General features: G+C 38.9%; 1 protein-coding gene across 3 annotated transcripts in view; it reads left to right on the top strand.

Moving 5' to 3' along the window:
- The window catches only part of zgc:171482 (zinc finger protein), a 218,175-nt gene extending 197,078 nt beyond the window's left edge, over nt 1–21,097 (top strand). The window contains exon 8 of one of the 3 annotated variants that reach the window (XR_009064573.1): nt 18,816–18,837. Coding sequence is in view for 1 of the 3 variants with exons in the window: in XM_057847733.1 (XP_057703716.1) it covers nt 18,816–18,837 (22 nt within the window). In the remaining 2 variants the exon portion in view is untranslated. Of the gene's footprint in view, nt 1–18,815 lie in introns of all 3 variants that reach the window. The other 2 variants (XR_009064574.1, XM_057847733.1) reach the window with 2 other exon arrangements.
- The last annotated feature ends 323 nt before the right edge of the window (nt 21,098–21,420 follow it).

The following is a 21,420-nucleotide window of genomic DNA, read 5'->3' on the forward strand; positions in this document are numbered from 1 at the left end:
AGCTTTGTCATCTCTCCCACAGCAACTGTAAATATTGTGGGAAGCAACGTGGGGAACAATGACAGGAGTTGATCTTTTTCTTAACACCATGTAGTGTACCCAACGCAGAGAAGATATAGCATTTGCAGCCACCACACACAGTCATGGTTGCCCCACTTTCCATCATGCATTTGGGCAGAACAGTTAAGTCACTACAGTATCGTTTACTGAAAGCTCAACAAATACACTAGATGGCAATATTTAGTCACAATATACAAACTCACTTTTATCCTTTAAGAATTACAAGTCTGTCTATCCGTCGATCCTTTCACCGAAATAATAATGTTAATGTCATCTTGTGGATTTATTGTTATAATAAACAAATACAGTACTTATTTACAGTATGTTGAATGTATATATCCGTTTTGTCTTATCTTTCCATTCCAACAATAATTTACAGAAAAATATGGCATATTTTAGAGATGGTTTGAATTGCGATTAATTATGATTAATTAATTTTTAAGCTGTGATTAACTCGATTAAAAAATTTAATCGTTTGACAGCCCTAGTTAATGTACACCTTATGCCTAATATATACATAACACAATAAAACAGAATTGTTGTGGAACTCAAAATGTTGACTGGACAGTTTGTGGACTATGCACATTAAATCATTAGTAACATGAAATATTACACAATACACCAAAGTATATCAGTAGCCGTGTCCTTAAGTCTTTCTGATAGTTTTCCCCTGACCTTTTTACTGCAATAATATAATGAAAACCTGAAATTATGGCTTTTAGTTTTGGCCACCCCGAGATTTTAAGTGCCCCCATCTGGCCACCCCTATGAAAAATTTCTGGAGGCGCCACTGTTGCTATCACACACCTCACGTGGAATAAATAAAATGGCCTCTTCATGCTGGCTGCTAATATGATTCTTATTATCTGTTTTTTGAGTGTCTACAGTGTTTGAGAAAATATTTGCACCAATGCAGGACAATCCTTTTAGCCTGATTCACCTGCTATTTAGTCAGAATCAGTGAGTGCATTAACATGCACAAAACGTATCGACTTTCCAGGCACATTCTATGCAAATTTAATAGTCATTGAATCGGACAACGCTTATATAAGGCGCTGCTTCATTCGAGGATCAATCGATGATTACGTTGAAGTGGAGAAAATCACCCTGCGGACGTTTTAAATGTACATGACCACGATTGCCCGCGGCGACTCACTTGATTTTACCTGCAAACAAGAAGCCCCCGATGCCACGGCTGTGATGAGCATTCATAATGGGGCTTGAGCACTAGCAAGTTGTTGCTTTTTCTACTCTTTTCGCTTAACTCAGTTTGGGAACCACACTTTTTATTGCCTTCACAGATAGCAAAATATAACTGGAGCGGACATGGACCGGATGTACTGCAAATTTTGGCCCAACAACGTTAAAGGGATCCGCCCCAGGGTCTTTTTGAACAATGACCCAACTTAAGTAGGGAGTCAGTTGCTGGATAAGCAACCAGTTTTGGGCCAGAGCTGGTCCAAAATAGCAGACACTACTTTAATGTACGGACCTGATGTGGCACATATGTTACCCAATCTGGGCCAGATTTCTATCAAAACCAAAAGCCTTCAGGGTGCGCGCTGTTGTGAAGTCACACATCGACTGTAAAAAAAAATTCAGATTTTTAGTGCGTCCGTTCTGCATGGTCCGCCCCGGACCAGTGCGTAACCTCCCAGATAGCAAAATATAACTGGAGCGGACATGGGCCAGATTTTGGCCCAACTTTGTAAAACGGACCCGCCCCAGTGTCTTTTTGAACAATGGCCCAAACTCAGTCAGGAGTCACTTGCCGGATCAGCAACCAGTTTTGGGCCAGAACTGGTCCAAAGTAGCAGACACGACATTAATGTATGGCCCGGATATGGCACACGTTACCTAATCTGGGCCGGATTTGTATCAAAACCGTTTTTAGTAGGGTTGTTCCGATCATGATTTTTTGCTCCCGATCCGATCGTTTTAGTTTGAGTATCTGCCGATCCCGATATTTCCCGATCTGATTGCTTTTTTTTTTTGCTCCCGATTCAATTCCATTCATTCCCGATAATTTTTCCCGATCATATACATTTTGGCAGTGCATTAAGAAAAAAATGAATAAAACTCCGACGAATATATACATTCAACATACAGTACATAAGTACTGTATTTGTTTATTATGACAATAAATCCTCAAGATGGCATTTACATTATTAACATTCTGTGAGAGGGATCCACGGATAGAAAGACTTGTAATTCTTAAAGGATAAATGTGACTTTGTATATTGTGACTAAATATTGCCATCTAGTGTATTTGTTGAGCTTTCAGTAAATGATACTGTAGCCATGCCCAAATGCATGATGGGAAGTGGAACCATGACTGTGTGTAGTGCTACCAATTGATATATCTCTGCGTTGGGAAATAACATAAGGTGTTAAGAAAAAGATCAATTGCCACCTTGCTTCCCCACATTGCTTCCCATGATATTTCTAATCGTAGGGAGAGGGATTGTAATGCTTTAGCCAATCAAAAAAACGCTCCAAAGGCTGCCAAAAATTCACTCTACTCATTTTACGCTGCCTTTTATCTCTCTATATAGGCAAAACGGCGCTATTACAGATTGAGCGCGACAATGCGTGAGTGGGTCGTGCAGCACATGCATTAATTGCGTTAAATATTTTAACGTGATATTTTTTTAAAAATTCATTACCGCTGTTATCGGGATAAATTTGATAACCCTACCTTAAGCCTAAACTAAAGACTCTGGATGAGTGTAACATTATGCCTGTAACGTTAAATACAATTAGAAAACGATTTAATTAAAAAATATATATATATATTTAAAAAGGCATGGCCGATATTTTTTTGCCCATTCCGATACTTTGATCTCTAGTTTTCAGTATTAAATTTGGAGTCAAATTTGTTCAATGTATCATACTGTAACATGTTTATATTGCAAATTAAATTTGTCTGTTAAAAGCAATAATCACAACACTTATTTTTATGCCATTTATTAATGCTAACATATTAATGCAACATACAACATAAAATAACATTGTTTTTTAACTAAATGTTTTAATTGGAACAAGCAACTAAACATTAAAGATGACCCCATTTTAAGACTGTAAACAACATATTGTATTTGTTAAGATGCTGGGGTAACAGGGCACATAATTCATTGACGATGAGAGAGCGTGGTAGATAGTGTCCAAAGAATCTGGTGAGCAGTTTGGCGATAAAACAGGTGAACCGGCAGGCAGGCATTTTGCCAGACAAGCAGTACAGGATCTAGGGGGAAAAAAACCAAAAATGAGCTCAGTATCAGGATTACAAGATTTTTTGTTAGCTGAAAGTCACGTACCTATTGGTGAGTTGTTGATTTGGCGATGATGTGAGGCCAAGGACCGGTTTAAGATCTGGCGAGCTAAGGCCGGATCCAGCGCACAGTCACCTGCTATCGGGGTTGTCAGGCAGCACACAGTCATAAGATACACTTCTGGACAATCACCTACCAACTCCCACGACTCATCATCCCACTATTGGTTAGTGCTCATGGAGTGACGTACGGACATTCTACTGTGATGCAGTAATGTCGCACCAACTTAACTACCGTAATTTTCCAACTATAAGGCGCACCTAACTAAAAGCTGCCACACACCAAATTTGACACCAAAACGGCATTTGTTCATAGATAAGCCGCACCGGAATATCAGCCAGAGCTGTCCTCACCGTATTATGGGATATTTACACCATAAGATATGAACCTGTAGCACTTTATTTGACAGTTGCATCATAAGACTGTCATAATAATGTCATAAGAATTAATTGAATGCTTATGACAGATGTCGTTTAGTGTCATTCAGCAAATTATCTCACTTTTGAATGGATGTAAAAGATCCGAGCTGGACATAAATTGAGTTTGCCGGATGACACTTAATGAAATATGTCATAAGCATTCCTTAATGTCCATGGGAGTGTCATGTCATAATTATGTCGCTCTTATTACAGTCTTATGACGCCGCTGTCAAATAATGTGTTACCTATTAACCCAAATAACTCAACAAATAAGCCACACTGGACTATAAACCAAAGGATTCAAATTGAGGGAGTCCTTAAATTACGGTACTTGCCGATGGAAAACGAAACCGATTCTTAGAAAGCACTTGATTTAACTCAACAGAGCATGACACGAGCACAAACACCGAACGGGTACGTACGTGGAAAATGAGTATAAGAGAAGCTCCAATTCACTCACTTGAGTATTTTTCTGCTTTAAACTACTCCTTTAAGCTAGTGGGTCCCAGGTTTAGTCCTACAAAGAACATCAAAGCTAGGCTACTTTACACCTAATCTTCTTTTGATACAATATTATTATGAACAGAAAGGAAGGAAGGTAGACCTTAAATCATGACTCACAGCTCAGTGTTCCGGACCAACTGCTGTCATTTACCTGGCACACATGGAAACACAAATGTGGAGTGCCAAAGTGACCTTCACTTTCTGGGTATTCTTCACTTTCATTTTCTCATCTTCATATAGCTCACATCACACATGCGTGGCTCGAGGACAGATTAAGGGCTTAAAACCTTCACTCAAGATGAACCCACACAGACCACACTACTTTTGTATGCCATGACCTTGCTGGCTTGAACTTTAATTTGATTTTGTTAACGCTCCCTGTGCGCTGTCCTTTCTTTTTACTGATTCTGACACTCTTTTTTTTAGGGCCCGAGCACTAGGCGTGTGAAGGCCCTATTGTAATGCAAAGGATTTTTTTTTTTTTTCTCGTCGAATGAAACTGGCCAATTTAGAGGCCTGAACATGTTCAAAAACTCACCAAAATTTGCACATACGTGCTGAAAATTTTAAATTTTGATAATTTTGCAACGTTGCAAAAAATGCAACAAAATGGCTCAGTGGCGCCCCATTGAAATTTTAAAATTGGCCTATAACATTAGGGTTTGTCAGGGTAGAGCGATGAAATTTGGGGAGTCTATACCTTGTCCAAAACTGCTCCAAAAAAAGCATTGGCACCCATATTCCAAACCCAACAGGAAATCGGTAATTTTGGATCGAATATGAAATTTTTAACGATTTACAGGGTGCACATTTGAGACCTTTTCACCGAGGGAGTTAGTTGGATCGTCTTCAAAATTGGTGAGACTGTTCAGGAGATGTATGAGGTCTTAAGTTTTCAAAATGGTGTGTTTTCATTCATGGGTCTGACCTGGGCGAGGTGCCAAAGTCGGCCATTTTTTTGGGGGCGAAACGACAAATTCAGTAAATGACTAATAACTCCTTGATAAAAGGTTCAGCCATTTTCATATCTAGCATATATGTGAGGTATCTCAGCCTGAACACGAGTGCATTGAAATATTACCCATTACGCCTGGCGTCCCCTGCTGGGAACAGGAAACGCCCTTTTTTTACTAGACAGGCTCCTCCTCCAAGGGTAAAAAAATCAATTGACCTCAAACCTACATCAGGGGAGCTTTAAGACATGTGTTCAGGTGCCTGATGAAAAATATTGAGGTTTCGTTGAAGCGGAGGGTTCCAAACAGGAAAGTGAAAATGACTAGCCATTTGTCTCACCACAAGTTTTGAACAGTCATAACTTGGCAGATATACAACATATATGCGCCAAACGTCCCGTGCTTGTTGAGAGTCGTACCCTGAAGGGTCCTGTAGGGGTCTTTTTTATCAACCCTACAGCGGAATTTGAGGCTTTAACATGCTCGAAAACTCACCAAAGTTTTCACATACATGCAGCTTGGCATATATTTAGATTATTTTGCCACCTCTCCAAAAAAAATTAACAAAATGGCTCAGTGGCGCCCCCTTGAACTTTTTCAAAAAGGCCTCTCCAATTAGGTTTTTTCAACGTACATACATTTCGGTTTTGAATTAGGGCTTGGCTGCACAGCTCAGTAGCGCCTCCATTTTTTAGGACCTTCTTCAATAGGGTTTTTTCTCTTAAGTATGTGAATGAATTTTTTATCCCCCCAAAAAAGAGGTGGCTTTCGAGCAAGTTAGGTTCTCATGAGATGATGTGAGGGGGACAATCTGCCACAAACCTGACCTGCGTGCCCTCCCAGTTTGCGTGACGTCCGAGTTGCACCAAAGTGCGATTGCCTTTTCACTCCTGCTTGCAGGCCTAGTTTTGTTTTCTTATAAGCAGGGGGATGTCTCATGTAAACAAATTTATTGACCATAAAAAATATTGCCTTGTATGGTAGAGAGATCTTTAAAATTATTGAAGTTTCCTGACTTGAAAACTTGAAACATCCTACCACAGGTTTTTTATTTGGGTGAGTTCTTCGGACTCACTCAAGTAAGAGTAGTGTCACATCAAAATAGTTTTACTCAAGTAAAAGTAAAAGTAGTCATCCAAAAAAAATGGACTCAAGTACAAGTAAAAAAACCAAACTTGGTGAAAAAATACTCGAGTGAAGAGTAACATTTTGTGTAATTGCTTAAGATGTTTGATTTTTTTTTTTTTAATAACTGTATTTTTCTCAGCAAAGTTATCTATATGAACTGTTATTATACTGTACTATAACATATTACATAACCACACTAAGCCAAATAAATACAACAACAACAAAAACACTGAATTCCTTTGAGAGAAAACAATCTACAGAAATGAAGCATTATTCGTCCAAAGAGCATGAGTCCCCTCTAGTGTAGAAAACATTTCCAGTCATGAAACTAAAATGATCATGTCCGGTTTTCCGTGGTCAATCAGTGCCAAATAAAAACTGGAAGGGAGATTAAAATCTGCGCTTTTGAGTCATGTTGACGGCGGCATTCTTTGTCAAATACTTCATTTTTTATGGTGCTTTAAAGACGCCACGTAATTGGACAGGCCGGCTTGATCATAGAACTGCAAGCTTGAGCCTGATTGGTATAATGGAGTCATGTGATTCTTGTTGCGACGTCTCATTGGTGAAACTGGTTGAGCCACTGTTGGCGTCTCTGGCAAAAAAAAAAAGAAGTAAAATCTAAAATGTAGGATAAAGAAGAAAAATGTGTAGGCCAAAGTAGCGGAGTAAGAGTAGCGTTTCTTCTTCACAAATCTACTCAAATAAAAGTATGGCTTAGTAAAACTACTCTCAGAAGTACATTTTTCTCAAAAAGTTACTCAAGTAAATGTAACTGAGTAAATGTAACGCGTTACTACCCACCTCTGGACTCACTAGATCACTCTATTGATCAACATTTTTTTAACCTGATAGCTTCATATGCGGTATCAAAAAGGAAGATATTTTCTGAACTTTCGTCCAGCATTGCTCATTCTCGTTTGTTGTTTGTTTTGTCAAACAGTGCTGACATGCTTCTTTTGTTAATGACGTATGAGTCGTAGTCATAGAGATATGCGTTGTCTGTTTGACATCCAATTTTTTATCAACATACGTACAGAGGTTGGTACTAGTAATGCGTTACATTTACTTGAGTAACTTTGTGAGAAAAATCTAGAGCAAGAGTAGTTTTGCAAAGAAATACTTTTAAGTTTTACTTGCTTGCAATCAAGCTTGCCGTTCTATGATCACGCCAGCCTGTTCAGTCATGTGGCATGTTAAGAGCACCCTAAAAAATTATTTGACATAGCCGTCAACCTGACTCGAAGCGCGGATTTTAACCTCTCTGCTTTTATTTGTCACCTATTGACCACGGAAAACCGGAGATATGATCCTTTTAGTTTCATAATAGGAAATATGTTTTCTCCTCTCGTGGACACTCAAGCTCTTTGGACGAATAATGCTTCATTTCTATAGATTTTTTTCTCTCCCCGGTATTCAATGCTTTTTTTTTCCCCCTTTGGCTTAATGTGGTTATGTTATATGTTATAGTAGAGTACAAGAATAACAGTTCATATCAGAGGTTGCGCTAGACATTTTCGTTGTCTGTCATTTTGACTGACAGGGTCATAAAAATCCGGTCATAATCTATTTTTACCCGTCACTTAAATTTTTAAAATGATAATGATGACATATTCAATAGTATTTAGTTTTCATTCATTTTTAATTAATATTGTAACGCTTGCTTGGCGGCGAAAAATTAGACACGGAAGTCGTGGTATTTTTCTCCCTCTTTTTACTCTGCTTACCGCCAACAACACCAACAAAACAACAACTCCGCCCCCAAAGAAAAAGAGGCAACTATATAGACACCAATCACCAACGTCACACAATGATCTTAATTGTGGTTGTCAGCCCAAAATCTTCAAAATATATATTAAATGCATGTTACCAGATATAAAATGACTACTACATAGTCTGTGGTGATCGTTTGGTGCCCAGATTTCTTGTCGAATTACAGCAGTCCAGCTCGCTCTCCTCTTCGGGTCTCTCAGAATACGGTAGAACTTCAAGTCTCTCCGTCTATCTTCTCTGTTACTGCAACTAACCGCCACACACGCCTTCACCATTTTGATTATTAATGTTAACGAGCAGAAAAACACGCCGTAATAGGAGGCATGTGCGTAGCGGTAATGTGTAAACAAGACGAGCTGACACACAATATGGCGGCTCCAGTCAGGGGGGTGGAGTTGTGACGTCATGTGATTGGGGTCTATACACAGGCGGCAATCTAGTCCACCAATTGGATGACGCGCTGGCACACCGGGTGCACCAATAAGAACCTCGCGTTGATGTGTCAATCACGGTGCCGCCGCCAGACCCCGGTGACGCTACAATATTCTGACAGAATAGCCAACGACGTCGTGCATTAAGAGAGACAATAGCTAATTAATATGCTCACTCGCCACCCTGTGGTCTGGGGTGTGAATTGCAACCTGTCAAAATTACGGACGGACTTCAGTTTTTTCCGTCACCGTTTTAAAAAAACGGTCAACGACGGAAAATATTCGGTTAACGCGACCCCTGGTTGATATAGATAACTCTGTACTGAAAAATACCATTGTTTAAAAAATAATAATCAAAATAATAATCTGTAAAACTTTATTTGAAAGGGGCGTTATAAGACTGTCATAGGACCGTCATAATTTTCACATGACACTGTCATGGGCATTAATGAATGAATCAGACAAATGGTCACTAATTCCATTCATGTACAGCTTGGATCTTTTACATCCATACAAAATTGAGCTGAGTCTTGTAACGCCGCTGTCATATAAAGTGTTACCGGTTAATATCTAATATACTTTTGTTGTAAATATCCCAAGATACAGGGAGGCTTATAGTCCGGTGCGGTGCTTATCTATGGACAAATCCCGTTTTCGTGTCAAATTTGGTGGGTGGCTTTAAGGTGCACCTTAAAGTTAAAAAATTGCGGTACTCACAATGCTACTCATTACTTGAGTATTCTTTTCACCAAATGCTTGTTTACTTGTACTTGAGTACATTTTTGGATGACTACTTTTACTCTTACTTGACTATTATTATTTTGAAGTAACATTACTCTTACTTGAGTAACGTTTTTGGCTACTCTACCCACCTCTGCATACATTTGAGCCCAAGACCGATTTGAAAAAATCTGAAAAGGACTGTTCACACTCCATGAAAAAGAATCAGATACCGATGGGAAAAGAAATCAGATTTGACCTTCAGTGTAAATGCCCTAGTTTAACTGCCTGCATGTCACCGTAGCCATGCGACACCGTGGCTTTGCTTTCAAAGGCAAATTAAGTGAGACATGAGAAGGGTGTCTGGTTCCATATGTGTGGAATCAAAAGGTCCCCTTCATCCACCTGTATCACAGACTTCACAAAAATACCAACGCTCAATTGAGTTCTAATTGGATTGTTAGACACACATTTTATAGTTGTTGTCAGCATCTATTCTGCTCATGCTGGTTAGAGCAGTGGCCCTTACACCTTGTCTGTTGTGTCAGGGTGCATTTGGCGCTTCAGGCTCAAGTCTGAGACCAAGATCTTTTTTTGCTTGTATGGACAGACATCACAACAAGACACGGAAGCAATCATTTGACCTGAAAAGTGAAATAAATCAAATATAAAGGCTGCTTGTTGCCCTTTTTTGTAATAATAGACAAATAATTAAACAAAAAAACAGGACAGTTGCATTCAGAACAGGCTTATACAATGTCTAACTCGATTTGCTTGTGTTTGTGCATTAGACCTTACTTCAAAGTAGCACTTAAGTTACAGTTTGGTTCAGCAGTTTAACTCGGTGAGGCTTCCACCAGCCGTGCCCTGACAATGAACCCACTTGCAAAGTCTCTCCCATCTCACTGAATTGATATAAAGTTGAAAATAGACTGCTTCCATTTTTTTCCTATTTTCATGGTACTCTATAAATATTAAAGATTAAATATTCCCTTGCACTTCTTTCTGCAGCCTTATTTCTCTAAACATTTATTCACTTTCCGTCTGCACCGTTTTATGTACTTTGGAAGAGGATAAAGTATATTACTGTCACATTGAAAGATGGTCACACAGGGTAAAAGCTGACATTAGAAAAAATACCTGGCATTACAAACCGTAATAACCCACTTTAAAGTAACTGCGAGGTCAAAGTAAAATGTCTTGAAAATTTCACCCACCACAGTGAAAAGTGTTGTTAACAAGCTTCCGCGCCCTCAGTCTATCATGGATATTTTTCAATTAACCCTTTAAGGTCTGGGCCTATTTTGTCTTATTTTGCATGCCTTTGAAGTTGCCTTTATATTTCAAAGAAAGAATTGTTTACGATGGCCTGGTTTGGTCCCTTTTTTTGTGACACCTTGAACTTAATGTCCAAACTGTTGTTTCCTTCACTGACCAATTATAAATCATCATTTTGGGCCCAAAAAGACCAAAAATTCCAAAATCGTTTTGTCAAAATTTTTAATATTGATGTCCAATTGACAACCAAACATGTGTAACGAACCGTTTTGAAACTTTGTAATATTTATTCAACATGTTAGGATGAACATTCAACCAAAAAAACTTAGAATAAATAGTCTTATATATGACAATTCAACATAAACAACAGGTATAGCCATAGGCGTTTTTTGCCTTTATACATGCTCTAGTCAAAACAGGTTATATACAGCACACCAAACAGTGAAGAACAGTGAAAAAATATACCATCTAACACAAAAAGTGTTTAGAGGCCATCTCTATATGAGTTTAGGTATTGCGGCCCATCACCTGATGAAAACTATGTACACACAATCAAGCTTCTTGAACACACATTTATATACACAAGTTGAGAAGACTGATTGTGGGAAAAAAATATATATATATAACATTGGGGGAAAAAAGTATTTTCAAAAATATTTACAATAAATAAGTTAAATTTTTTTCAGGCATGCCACTCCGAAAGCAGTTTCGTCCTGGAATTAGACACAGGGCTACATCACACAGCCCACACTTCCATGGGGTGTCGGTCCTCTTTCCACCCTTCCATTTTCATTTCACTTTACTTTCATTGTCACTATAAATGTACATGAAAAAAAAGTCAGTATTTATGAAAATAATAAAGTATAAAATAAAAATATATACAGAAATAAATAATAATGGAAATCTATATGTATGACAATAGAAAGAATACCATAGCTGAATATGTGCTACATCCCTAATCTTCATATAGAAGGAAGACCACAAATTATACTTTGATCCGATATACACATTTTATTATTATATACACAAACACACACTTATATTGCATCAAAATTAACTTTGTCTTGCAATATCAAAAGAAACTTTTTCAGCAGCATAAAAAAAAAAAAAAGATGGCGTCACCCACGTGTTCAAATCCGTCACTATCTTCACTCGAGGACTCTTCCGAAGAAGACGATGATGACGAATTTGGACCATCCTCTTCCTCACGTTGATCAAAAAGCACAATTGCTTGCGCTAAATTTAGTTATCCGTTCATTCTCAAAGTCACACAAAGTCGCTCGCTCGCTCGATTCAAACGGCCGTCGGTCGCCACCTCGCTGCTTCAGAACACTCCTCCCTCTCGTTGGGTGGAACCTCGCACGGCAGTTATATTTATTAAAAAAAAAAAAAAACGCATGTTGTGCTTCCACTGTGACTTCGAAAGGGTTCGTTTGATTTGTGTTTTTTTCATGGAGCTTCCGTTTTGAAAAAGGACAAGAAATGATGGAAATATAGACATAAACAAATTATCCATGCAGCGTTTTAATGTTTTTTTGAGAGGACAATAAAACTATAAAACTTAAATGACAATATCTCACGTTTTAGTTGGTCGATTGACTTCAAATAACGAGAGTAAACCGCAACTTCCGCACTTTAAAACGAGACCAACCAACGGCATGTGAGTGACGTAATTAAAACGCGAGGGCGCGCCGGCGCGTCCTTCGACTCTCAAGGGTTAAAGAAAAAACAAAACAAAAAAACAGTATTGTATTTAAAAGCGTTAAGATAAATGCATGTATACTTGTACTAATCTGACAAGGATGCACTAAAGGACCCAAATGCTCGAGAGTTCAATCCAAACAAAGATTTATTTTCCAGTTCATAAAGTTCAAAATAAAGGAAGTTAACAAAAATTCACAGCAACGGCTGGACATTAATCAACAAAAATTCACAGCAAAAGCTGGACATCAATCAACTGAGTAGAGTTCACTAGAAACAAAAAAGGCATTGGTTCAAAAACATGAATCGTTCTCAAAAAGGGGCTTACACAAGGACAAGGTAGGACGTGGCAGGATAGCAGACAAACTGACACTGGGCAAGGTTAGAAGCAGGCTATTTATACAGAGGGTCACAGGTGGACGCAATCCGCCTGATTGGCAAGGGCAGGAAGTAAAGTTAACTCTAGAAGGCACGCCACTACCAAAATAAAAGAATCTGACATGAATCAACACAGAACATTAACAAGACTTCCGAGACGTGACACTAATCATTGTTTTTTCTTTTATATATGTCTCATTTATATCATAATTATCACATTTGCAGTGCTTAAAAACCATTTATCAAAATATACATATGGCGGAAAACACTCAGGTGACTTGAAGTTCCACTCTGAGACCCTCAATTTGACCCTCAACTTTCAAAATTGTCCGAAATGCATGTGTGATACATCATTGGAAAGCTTAAAATCTCAATTTTCTGGGGGAACAAAAATTTTGAACAGGAAGGCAATTATTTATTTATTTATTTATTTATTTATTTAAACAGCAAAACCCTAATTGGAGGCGAGAACACGCGAGAGCAGAGTTAAAGACGCCACGATTTTAACGAGATATTACCGCGTACTTACCTTGTTTCAATCCAAAAACTCCATGTAGCATGTATCACTGAGTGTCAAGACACAGCTGTGAATGGCCACTGCCGGATTTTTTTTTTTTTTAATTATGGGTGAAACATGGTGATATAACAAGGGTTGAGATGCAGAAATCGCAGACAACAAGGAGTGGTTGAGATTATATTTTTCTTATAGTTACCCTTTTAAACGTTATTTTTCTTTTTTTTTTTTTTTTGTTTGGATCGATTAGTTATCATCTAACATATGGGGGAAAATGTGACAGTAACAAAAAAATACAATTAAGCGATAGTTATGAGGTAGATATCCGTGACTTTTTTTTTACAGACGCCAAATTTTTCATTGTGACGTAATTCGTTTAAAAGTTTAAAACGTGAGTGAATAATTTTTTAAGTCGTTTTTTTTTTTTTTTTTTTTTTTTTTTTTTTTTTATAACTAAAATTTAGGCATCAATTAATGATTCTAAGCTAAACATGACATTTTGAATAATATAATTACTTACCTTCTTTTTATGGCTCGGTTGTAACAAACGTGGTTGCGCGACGTCTAAACAGGGGTTTTTTAGGGTAAAAGGGACAAATTGAAAATAGTTCGGAGGCTTAGTGCGGCATGAATCTGCAAGTGCAGCATTTAGACATATCAGGCTATCAAACACAACAGTCGTTTTGGCTTAAAATACAGCAGTCTCTTTTCAAGAGGAGTGCAAGAGCAGAAACTGCTTTTTCAGTCTTGTCTGTGTTTTCCGCCGTATACACAGTGGCGAGGGAAGTGGGTGCTGAAGGTGTTGCAGCACCCCCTGGTGTTAGGGAAGAAAAATGTTTTGTAGATACTTTTTTTGTTTGTTTGTTAAAACGAAATAAATAAAGAATATAATTTTGGACATTAAATATTAATGTAGAATTTTTTTTTTTTTTTTTTTTTTGTTTAATAACACCTGACACGTGTAATAGAATGCTGCCTTTGTAGTAGCCCAGTAGTAGTACGTAAACTATCCAGCATGTGTGTATACTGCCATTCTGCACGCCTTATATGGAGAAAAAAAAATTGGACCAAAACGGCTGTTTTTGAACGGGAAAAACAAAAACAGGTCCTCAGCACAGTGCCCCTGCATATACATATACATACATTGGTATGAAAAAGTATCTGAACCTTTTGGAATTTCTCACATTTCTGCATTAAATCACCTTCGAATGTGATCTGATCTTTGTCAAAATCGCACATATGTAAAAACAGTGTCTGCATGAACTAAAACCACCCAAACATTCTTTCATATTTTAAAGAGGTTAGCATGCAAACAATGACAGAAGGAGGAATAATAAGTAAGTGAACCCTCTACCTAAGTACACTTAAAAAAAACAACTGAAATCAATTTTTACCAAACAATTTAAGTCAGGTGTGTGCCCTATCACTGATAAGTGGTTTAAAGCTGCCCTGCCCACTATATAACACACACCTGGTAAGAATTGTCTTGATGAGAAGCATTGTCTGATGTGCATCATGGCTCGGTTAAAAGAGCTGTCTGAAGACCCGCGATCAAGGATTGCTGATTTGTGTAAAGCTGGGAAAGGATACAAAACCATCTCTAAAAGTCTGGATGTTCATCAATCGGCAGTCAGAGAAGTGGTCTACAAATAGAAAGAGTTTGGCACTGATGCTTCTCTCCCAAGGAGTGGCCGTCCACCAAAGATGTCCGCGACGAGTTCAACGCAGAATACTCAGAGAGGTAAAAAAAAAAAAAAAAACATATCTGCTAAACACTTACAGAAATCACTGGCACAGTCCAATATCTCTGTGCACACATCAACTAAATGTAGAATGGTGTTCATGCGAGGACTCCATGGAGGAAGCCACTGCTGTCTAAAAACAAAAAACATTGTTGCTTGTTTAATGTTCACAAAAAGGCACTTGGACTCTCCACAGAAGTTTTGGCAAAATGTTTTTTGAACTGATGAAACCAAAGTTAAATGTTTTTGCAGTAACACATAACGTCATGTGTGAAGGAAATATGGAACAGCTCACCAACATCAACACTTCATCCCCACCGTGAAGCATGGTGAAGAGAGCATCATGATTTGGGGCTGTTTTGCTGCCTCAGGGCCAGGACAACTTACAATCATTGATGGAAGAATGAATTCAAAAGATTATCAGGGGGTTTTGCAGGAAAACCTGAGGCCGTCTGTCAGAAAGTTGAAGCTAAAAAGAGGATGGATGCTGCAACAAGACAATAATCCAAAACACAGAAGTAAATCAACTTCAGAATGGTTTCAGAAGAACAAAATACACATTCTGGAGTGGCCAAGTTAAAGTCTAGACTTGAACCCCATTGAAATTCTGTGGCATGACCTAAAGACAGCGATTCATGCCAGACATCCCAGGAATCTGACTGAACTACAGCAGTTTTGTTGAGAAGAATTGGCCAAGATTTTTCCTGATCGATGTCCAGACTGATCTGCAGCTACAGGTAATTTTTTCTATTTTCATGGTAATGGTATTCAATTTGATGGTTCACTTATTTCCCCCGTTCTGTCATTGTTTGCATATTATCCTCATTAGAATATGAAAACCTATAAATGTTGGTTTTAGTTAAAGCAGACACTATTTTTCAATGTCAGAAATTCCAAAAGGTTCAGATACTTTTTCATACCACTGTATAAGGGTTTTTTGTTGTTGTTGTTTGTTTTTGTTTTTAATTATACTTTGGTGAAAAAAGGGTAAACATGTCTTATATGTCTTTCATTCCAATGCTGTTAAATCTGAAAACATTGAACACACTCAACATTTTTTTTAATGTAAATAAGCTCCGCCTCTACTTCACAGATTTTCGATTTTCATTGCGGTAGGGCCAATCCCCATTAATCGCGAAAAACAAGGTATCACTGTATTTTTTTTTCTAATGGCAAGTTTGTACATAAACCATATACACTAGCTGTAGCCATGTCTGCTGAAAGCACTGAAAAATGCTTCCCTGTTTGACTCTTACCTGAAATCAAATAATGTACTCTTAAAAGGTCCTCTACAGGGTGGGGCAGAGCAATTTGCTTATTTAAATTTGGCGCCCTGAAGTGATGGTTGTGCTGAGGATGTTAGGGATGGACTTATTTGAGATGGGGGGGCTTAAAGTTTGGTTCTTAACGTGTGTTATTTGTTTATTTTTCAGGAACTCCAGTGAGCATCATGGAGTGGATGAAGTTGGAACGCGCTTTAGCTATTGAGGCATTTTTTTCAAGCGGTCGCTTAATCGTCGCAACGTGCATTCCGTAGGTATTTTAATATTGCCCCCCATGGTCGTTTTCCTGGCCGGCAGTCGATTGTTTCATGGGTAAACAACTTCAGGGAAACAGGTGATGTAAAGAAAAAGAAACCTGGCCTCCCACAAACAGCAAGGACACGCCAAAACATTGACGCGGTGAGACAATCTGTTTTGAGATCTCCCCGACGGTCTGCGCTGCAACCACGCATCTGCTCTTGAGATGTCTACTAGTTCTGTGAGACGAATCCTCCATGAAGAATTGAAATTTCATCCATGCGATTTTATGGCTCGTGAAAATGGATGTGAGGGCCTTTTTGGTTTGCCTGAAACACTTATTTTCTTCAGTGATGAGACTCACTGCCATCAATATTGAAATGTCTACGGAATGCACGTTGCGTTGCGACGATTGAGCGACCGCTTGAAAAAAATGCCTCAAAAGAGAAAGCACGTTCCAACTTCGTCCACTCAATGATGCTCACTGGGGTTCCTGAAAAAAAAAAAAACACAAAATAAATAATGCACGTTAAAAAACAAACTTTAAGTCCCACCATCTCAAATAAGGTCATCCCAACCATCGTCTAAGCAACAATAGCTTCAGGCGGCAAAATTCAAATAAGCAAGTTGCCCTGCCCCACCCTGTAAATTTGACCTGTAATATCTTCAATTTTGAAGGCATTTTACATGTTGAAGGGAATAGTTACCTTCCTTGCACACACCACACATTGTTTGCATTACTCTAACACACTTAATATAATCAATCAGGGAATAGTATCGTTTCTCATATGTACTGTAGGATTGGTTGTACTACTCTAACACACCTAATATAAAATAAATAGCACACCATAGTTTAATGAAAAGAAGCAGAATAGATACACAACGCCAGCTTATCACAGAAGCCCAACGTGTGCGCCACGAGCAAGATTGACGCACCAACTCTCGCAATCAGTTCTCCCGGCCACTCCAAAGGACAAAGAGCCGTGCGCTCTGTCGTAAAACAAGTAGCATCTTGCCCAACCAGGATAACAAGTTGATAACGGGCGCCTGGGACGTCAAGACCAGCGTCGGTCGCTGTGGCAACGACGTCCCAGCCACAAAGGATGATGCACGAACCTAACCGCCCAAAACCGGCCACAGAGGGATGATCCCAAGACAACACCCAGCCACACTTTCGACCCGGCCCACTCCACTGCAGCTTTCAAAAAGACTGGACACTGAGATAACAAATGTTCGCTGCTCGGAAACATTTCTACGTAGCCTTGTTTTGGATCCAGCAGGGTCCCTCCGTCGTCTGTTTTACCTTGTTTTTTGACCACTGCCAACAAATAAATTTTCAACCTGTTTTCGGTGAGCCTTCTTCAGACTTTTGGAACATAGAGTCAGTACAAAGGGTTAACATGGGAGTGAACGCGCGGAATGTTGGATCCTCCCGGTTGACTCACGGAGCGGTCTCAGCGGAGCACCGTTTCCGTGTGGCTTGGCCAGGAGGCTGAATTCCTTCAATGTGTATATTGCATTTACCAAGGAACTGATATTTGACATTGGAAACAACCTTTTTAAAACAAATCTAGCAGCTATAACTTTTAAGCCATTGCTCTTCAATTTTGTTTGCTAAGAAACATTAAGTCACTGAGTCATTGAAAAAAAAAAATTAAACAAAACCAGCAAAAAACATTTTGAGTTGCAACCCAACTACTGATTATTAAATTTAGCTGCGCTGCAATGTGAGGATTAGTGATGATAATGGATCCTTTAAATCTGGCTATTCTGCAGGGAGTCTAAATGTGATTAAAAAATACTTGATTAGGTGGATTTTATTCAGCCTAATTCATTTCTTTGTTTTGAATTAAGTGTGAGGTGCTTTGTTTCACGGCAGAATGAGGCCATAGTGTATGCATACAGTATGACAAACAATTAGCAGCTTTAGATAAAGGACCACCAAAGGACCAAGGTAATTGCGGCGCCTGAAATGAAAATAAACCATAAGGATTTGTGCTGCTCTTTGTTTTAATTTGAAGTACAGCCAAGTGATACATTGTGAAAGGGGATTATTGTTTTAAATTTCTTGCATAGAGTATAAAAGTACATTTGATTTCATTTTGCACATTTGGTTTCAACCTTCCGGGCCTTTGTTTTGCTCTGCAGTCATGCACTAGATTAAGAATGGCAGGCGACATGGATTTAAAGGTAAATTAGATCACTTGCCGTAGTCCTGAGCGTGCTACAAACAGAATTGCTTTCTCCCTTGTGGGCGTCATTCATGTTGCTCCAGGCAAAAACAGCCATTACTTGTCAGATGAGCACACATCAGACACCAAACAAGGCTAACAAATTATTTTCTGTGTTTGTTCGTTCGCAGCCTGAAGCAGCAACAGCAGTAGAGCCACGAGAAAACTCAAGAAAGAGATGGCGGTCGCCCACTTCTGAAATCCTGCCACATGTCAGAAAACAACGTGTGTCTGTGTTATCGTGTGACTGTCCGAGACGTCCTTCCACACCTCTGTAAAATGCACGTGTGGACTTTTTCAAGGGCAGTTTTTCATTTCTGTGTCCTGAAACGATATCTCTTGAGATTTGTTCAGATTTATCCTGCACCGAAGTGTTTGACGTGAGTTGTGCACTAACAGCCACCACCAAAATCACTGTGGCTGTGGACTGCCATACACAACAATAATAATAATACTAATAATACCTCCTTGCGTGAAACACTCTTGTATTCTAAAGATGTCAAGGCCCAGAATGTTACTTAAGTTAAGCATAAAATATTGATACATTGGCCATATGTTCAGTTAAAGTGAATTTTTGTGATGAATGGGTGTCTTTTTGCTAACAAAAATGTCGTGCTGTTACTTTTTAAAAGAAATACTAGCTTAACGTCCCTTTCTACGTAGAGAACATACACGTATTTCAAATTTCCAAAATGTATAGTTTAGTGTGCTCTGTATGAAAAGTCGTTAGGGAGGTTGATTAACCAGAATGCAAATTAAGGAGGTGCTCATTTTCTGGTGTCTAATTTTGTAGGACATTTTTGGAAGAAATATTCATCAATATTCACCAATATATTACTTTCTATTTCAAGTAACAATGGAGTTTACATAAACAGGACTGTTGTGGAGGGAATTTAACTGAGCAGGCCTGCTACAGTGAGGAGCAGAAGTATTTGCACCCCTCGTGATTTTGCAAGTTCCACCACTTAGAAAATTAGTAGAGAAATTTCAATCATACTGTAGATCAGAGGTTGCGCTAGACATTTTCGTTGTCTGTCATTTTGACTGACAGGGTCATAAAAATTAAATTTTTTAAATGATAATGATGACATATTCAATAGTATTTAGTTTTTATTCATTTTTGATTAATATTGTAACGCTTGCTTGACGGCGAAAAATTAGACACGGAAGTCGTGGTATTTTTCTCCCTCTTTTTACTCTGCTTACCGCCAACAACACCAACAAAACAACAACTCCGCCCCCAAAGAAAAAGAGGCAACTATATAGACCCTACCCACGTGACGTCACAACTCCGCTCTCCTGAATGGTACCGCCCAATTGTCCGTCAAAACATAGTGTTAACCTGTTACGGCTACGTACATTCCTCCTATTTACGGCGTGTTTTTCTGCTCCTTAACATTAATAATCAAAATGGTGAAGGCGTGTGTGGCTGTTGGTTGCACTAACAGAGAAGATGGAAGGAGAGACTTGAAGTTTTACCGTATTCCGAGGGATCCAAAGAGGAGAGCGAAATGAACGGCTGCAATTCGACGTGAAAACTGGGCACCAAAAAATCACCACAGACTATGTAGTAGTCATTTTATATCCGGTAAGATGCATTTAAGATATACTTAGAGGGTTTTGGGCTGACAAATAACCACAATTAAGATCATTGCTAGGCTAATCGCCGACAACATACACGTATGTATGTAGTGAGAGTGCTATCGCTAAACCATATAAACATTAAAAGCCTTAACTCCATTGACAAACGACATGAAATACATTAGAATTGACAGTGGATGTTAGCAATAACAAAAGATTTTGAATTGAAAATTTCGTAACTCACCTTTCCAAGCACAAGATAGATTCCTGCCGAATTTTCGTGGACGAGGACCTGTTTCACCCAACCAGCAACGAAGTATTTATAAGCCTCCAAGCTCTTGAAGTTTTTCAAATTTTCGTGAGACTAGGCTGATTTTGTGTGGACAAGATAATATCAGCGTAGCAGATGTCAGGCAGACAGGGCGAAGACAGTGGGTCGAAAAACATCGATTTGGGCATCAAATATGGATCTGGCGACTGTATAGAACGAAGCTTTTCCACATAACGCCTTTTATGCAACACATCCAGTGAGTTTACGGCATCAGAAAGCACCGGGTCTTCCATGAAATGCATTTTAAATTCCTCGATCAATTGAAAACAACGCTAATACAGAGACAAAATGACGGACAAGTGGGCGGAACCATACAGCGAGCACGTGGTTTTGTGACGTCGGTGAGTAGGGTATATAGACCCCAATCACCAACGTCACACAATGATCTTAATTGTGGTTGTCAGCCCAAAATCTTCTAAATATATATTAAATGCATCTTACCAGATATAAAATGACTACTACATAGTCTGTGGTGATCATTTGGTGCCCAGATTTCTTGTCGAATTACAGCAGTCCATCCCGCCCTCCTCTTCGGGTCTCTCAGAATACGGTAGAACTTCAAGTCTCTCCGTCTGTCTTCTCTGTTACTGCAACCAACCGCCACACACGCCTTCACCATTTTGATTATTAATGTTAACGAGCAGAAAAACACGCCGTAATAGGAGGCATGTACGTAGCGGTAATGTGTAAACACGATGAGCTGACACACAATATGGCGGCTCCAGTCAGGGGGGCGGAGTTGTGACGTCATGTGATTGGAGTCTATACACAGGCGGCAATCTAGTCCATCAATTGGATGACGCGTTGGCACACCGGGTGCACCA

This window comes from Corythoichthys intestinalis, chromosome 10 (assembly GCF_030265065.1).
Source record: "Corythoichthys intestinalis isolate RoL2023-P3 chromosome 10, ASM3026506v1, whole genome shotgun sequence".
NCBI classification, from domain to species: domain Eukaryota; kingdom Metazoa; phylum Chordata; class Actinopteri; order Syngnathiformes; family Syngnathidae; genus Corythoichthys; species Corythoichthys intestinalis.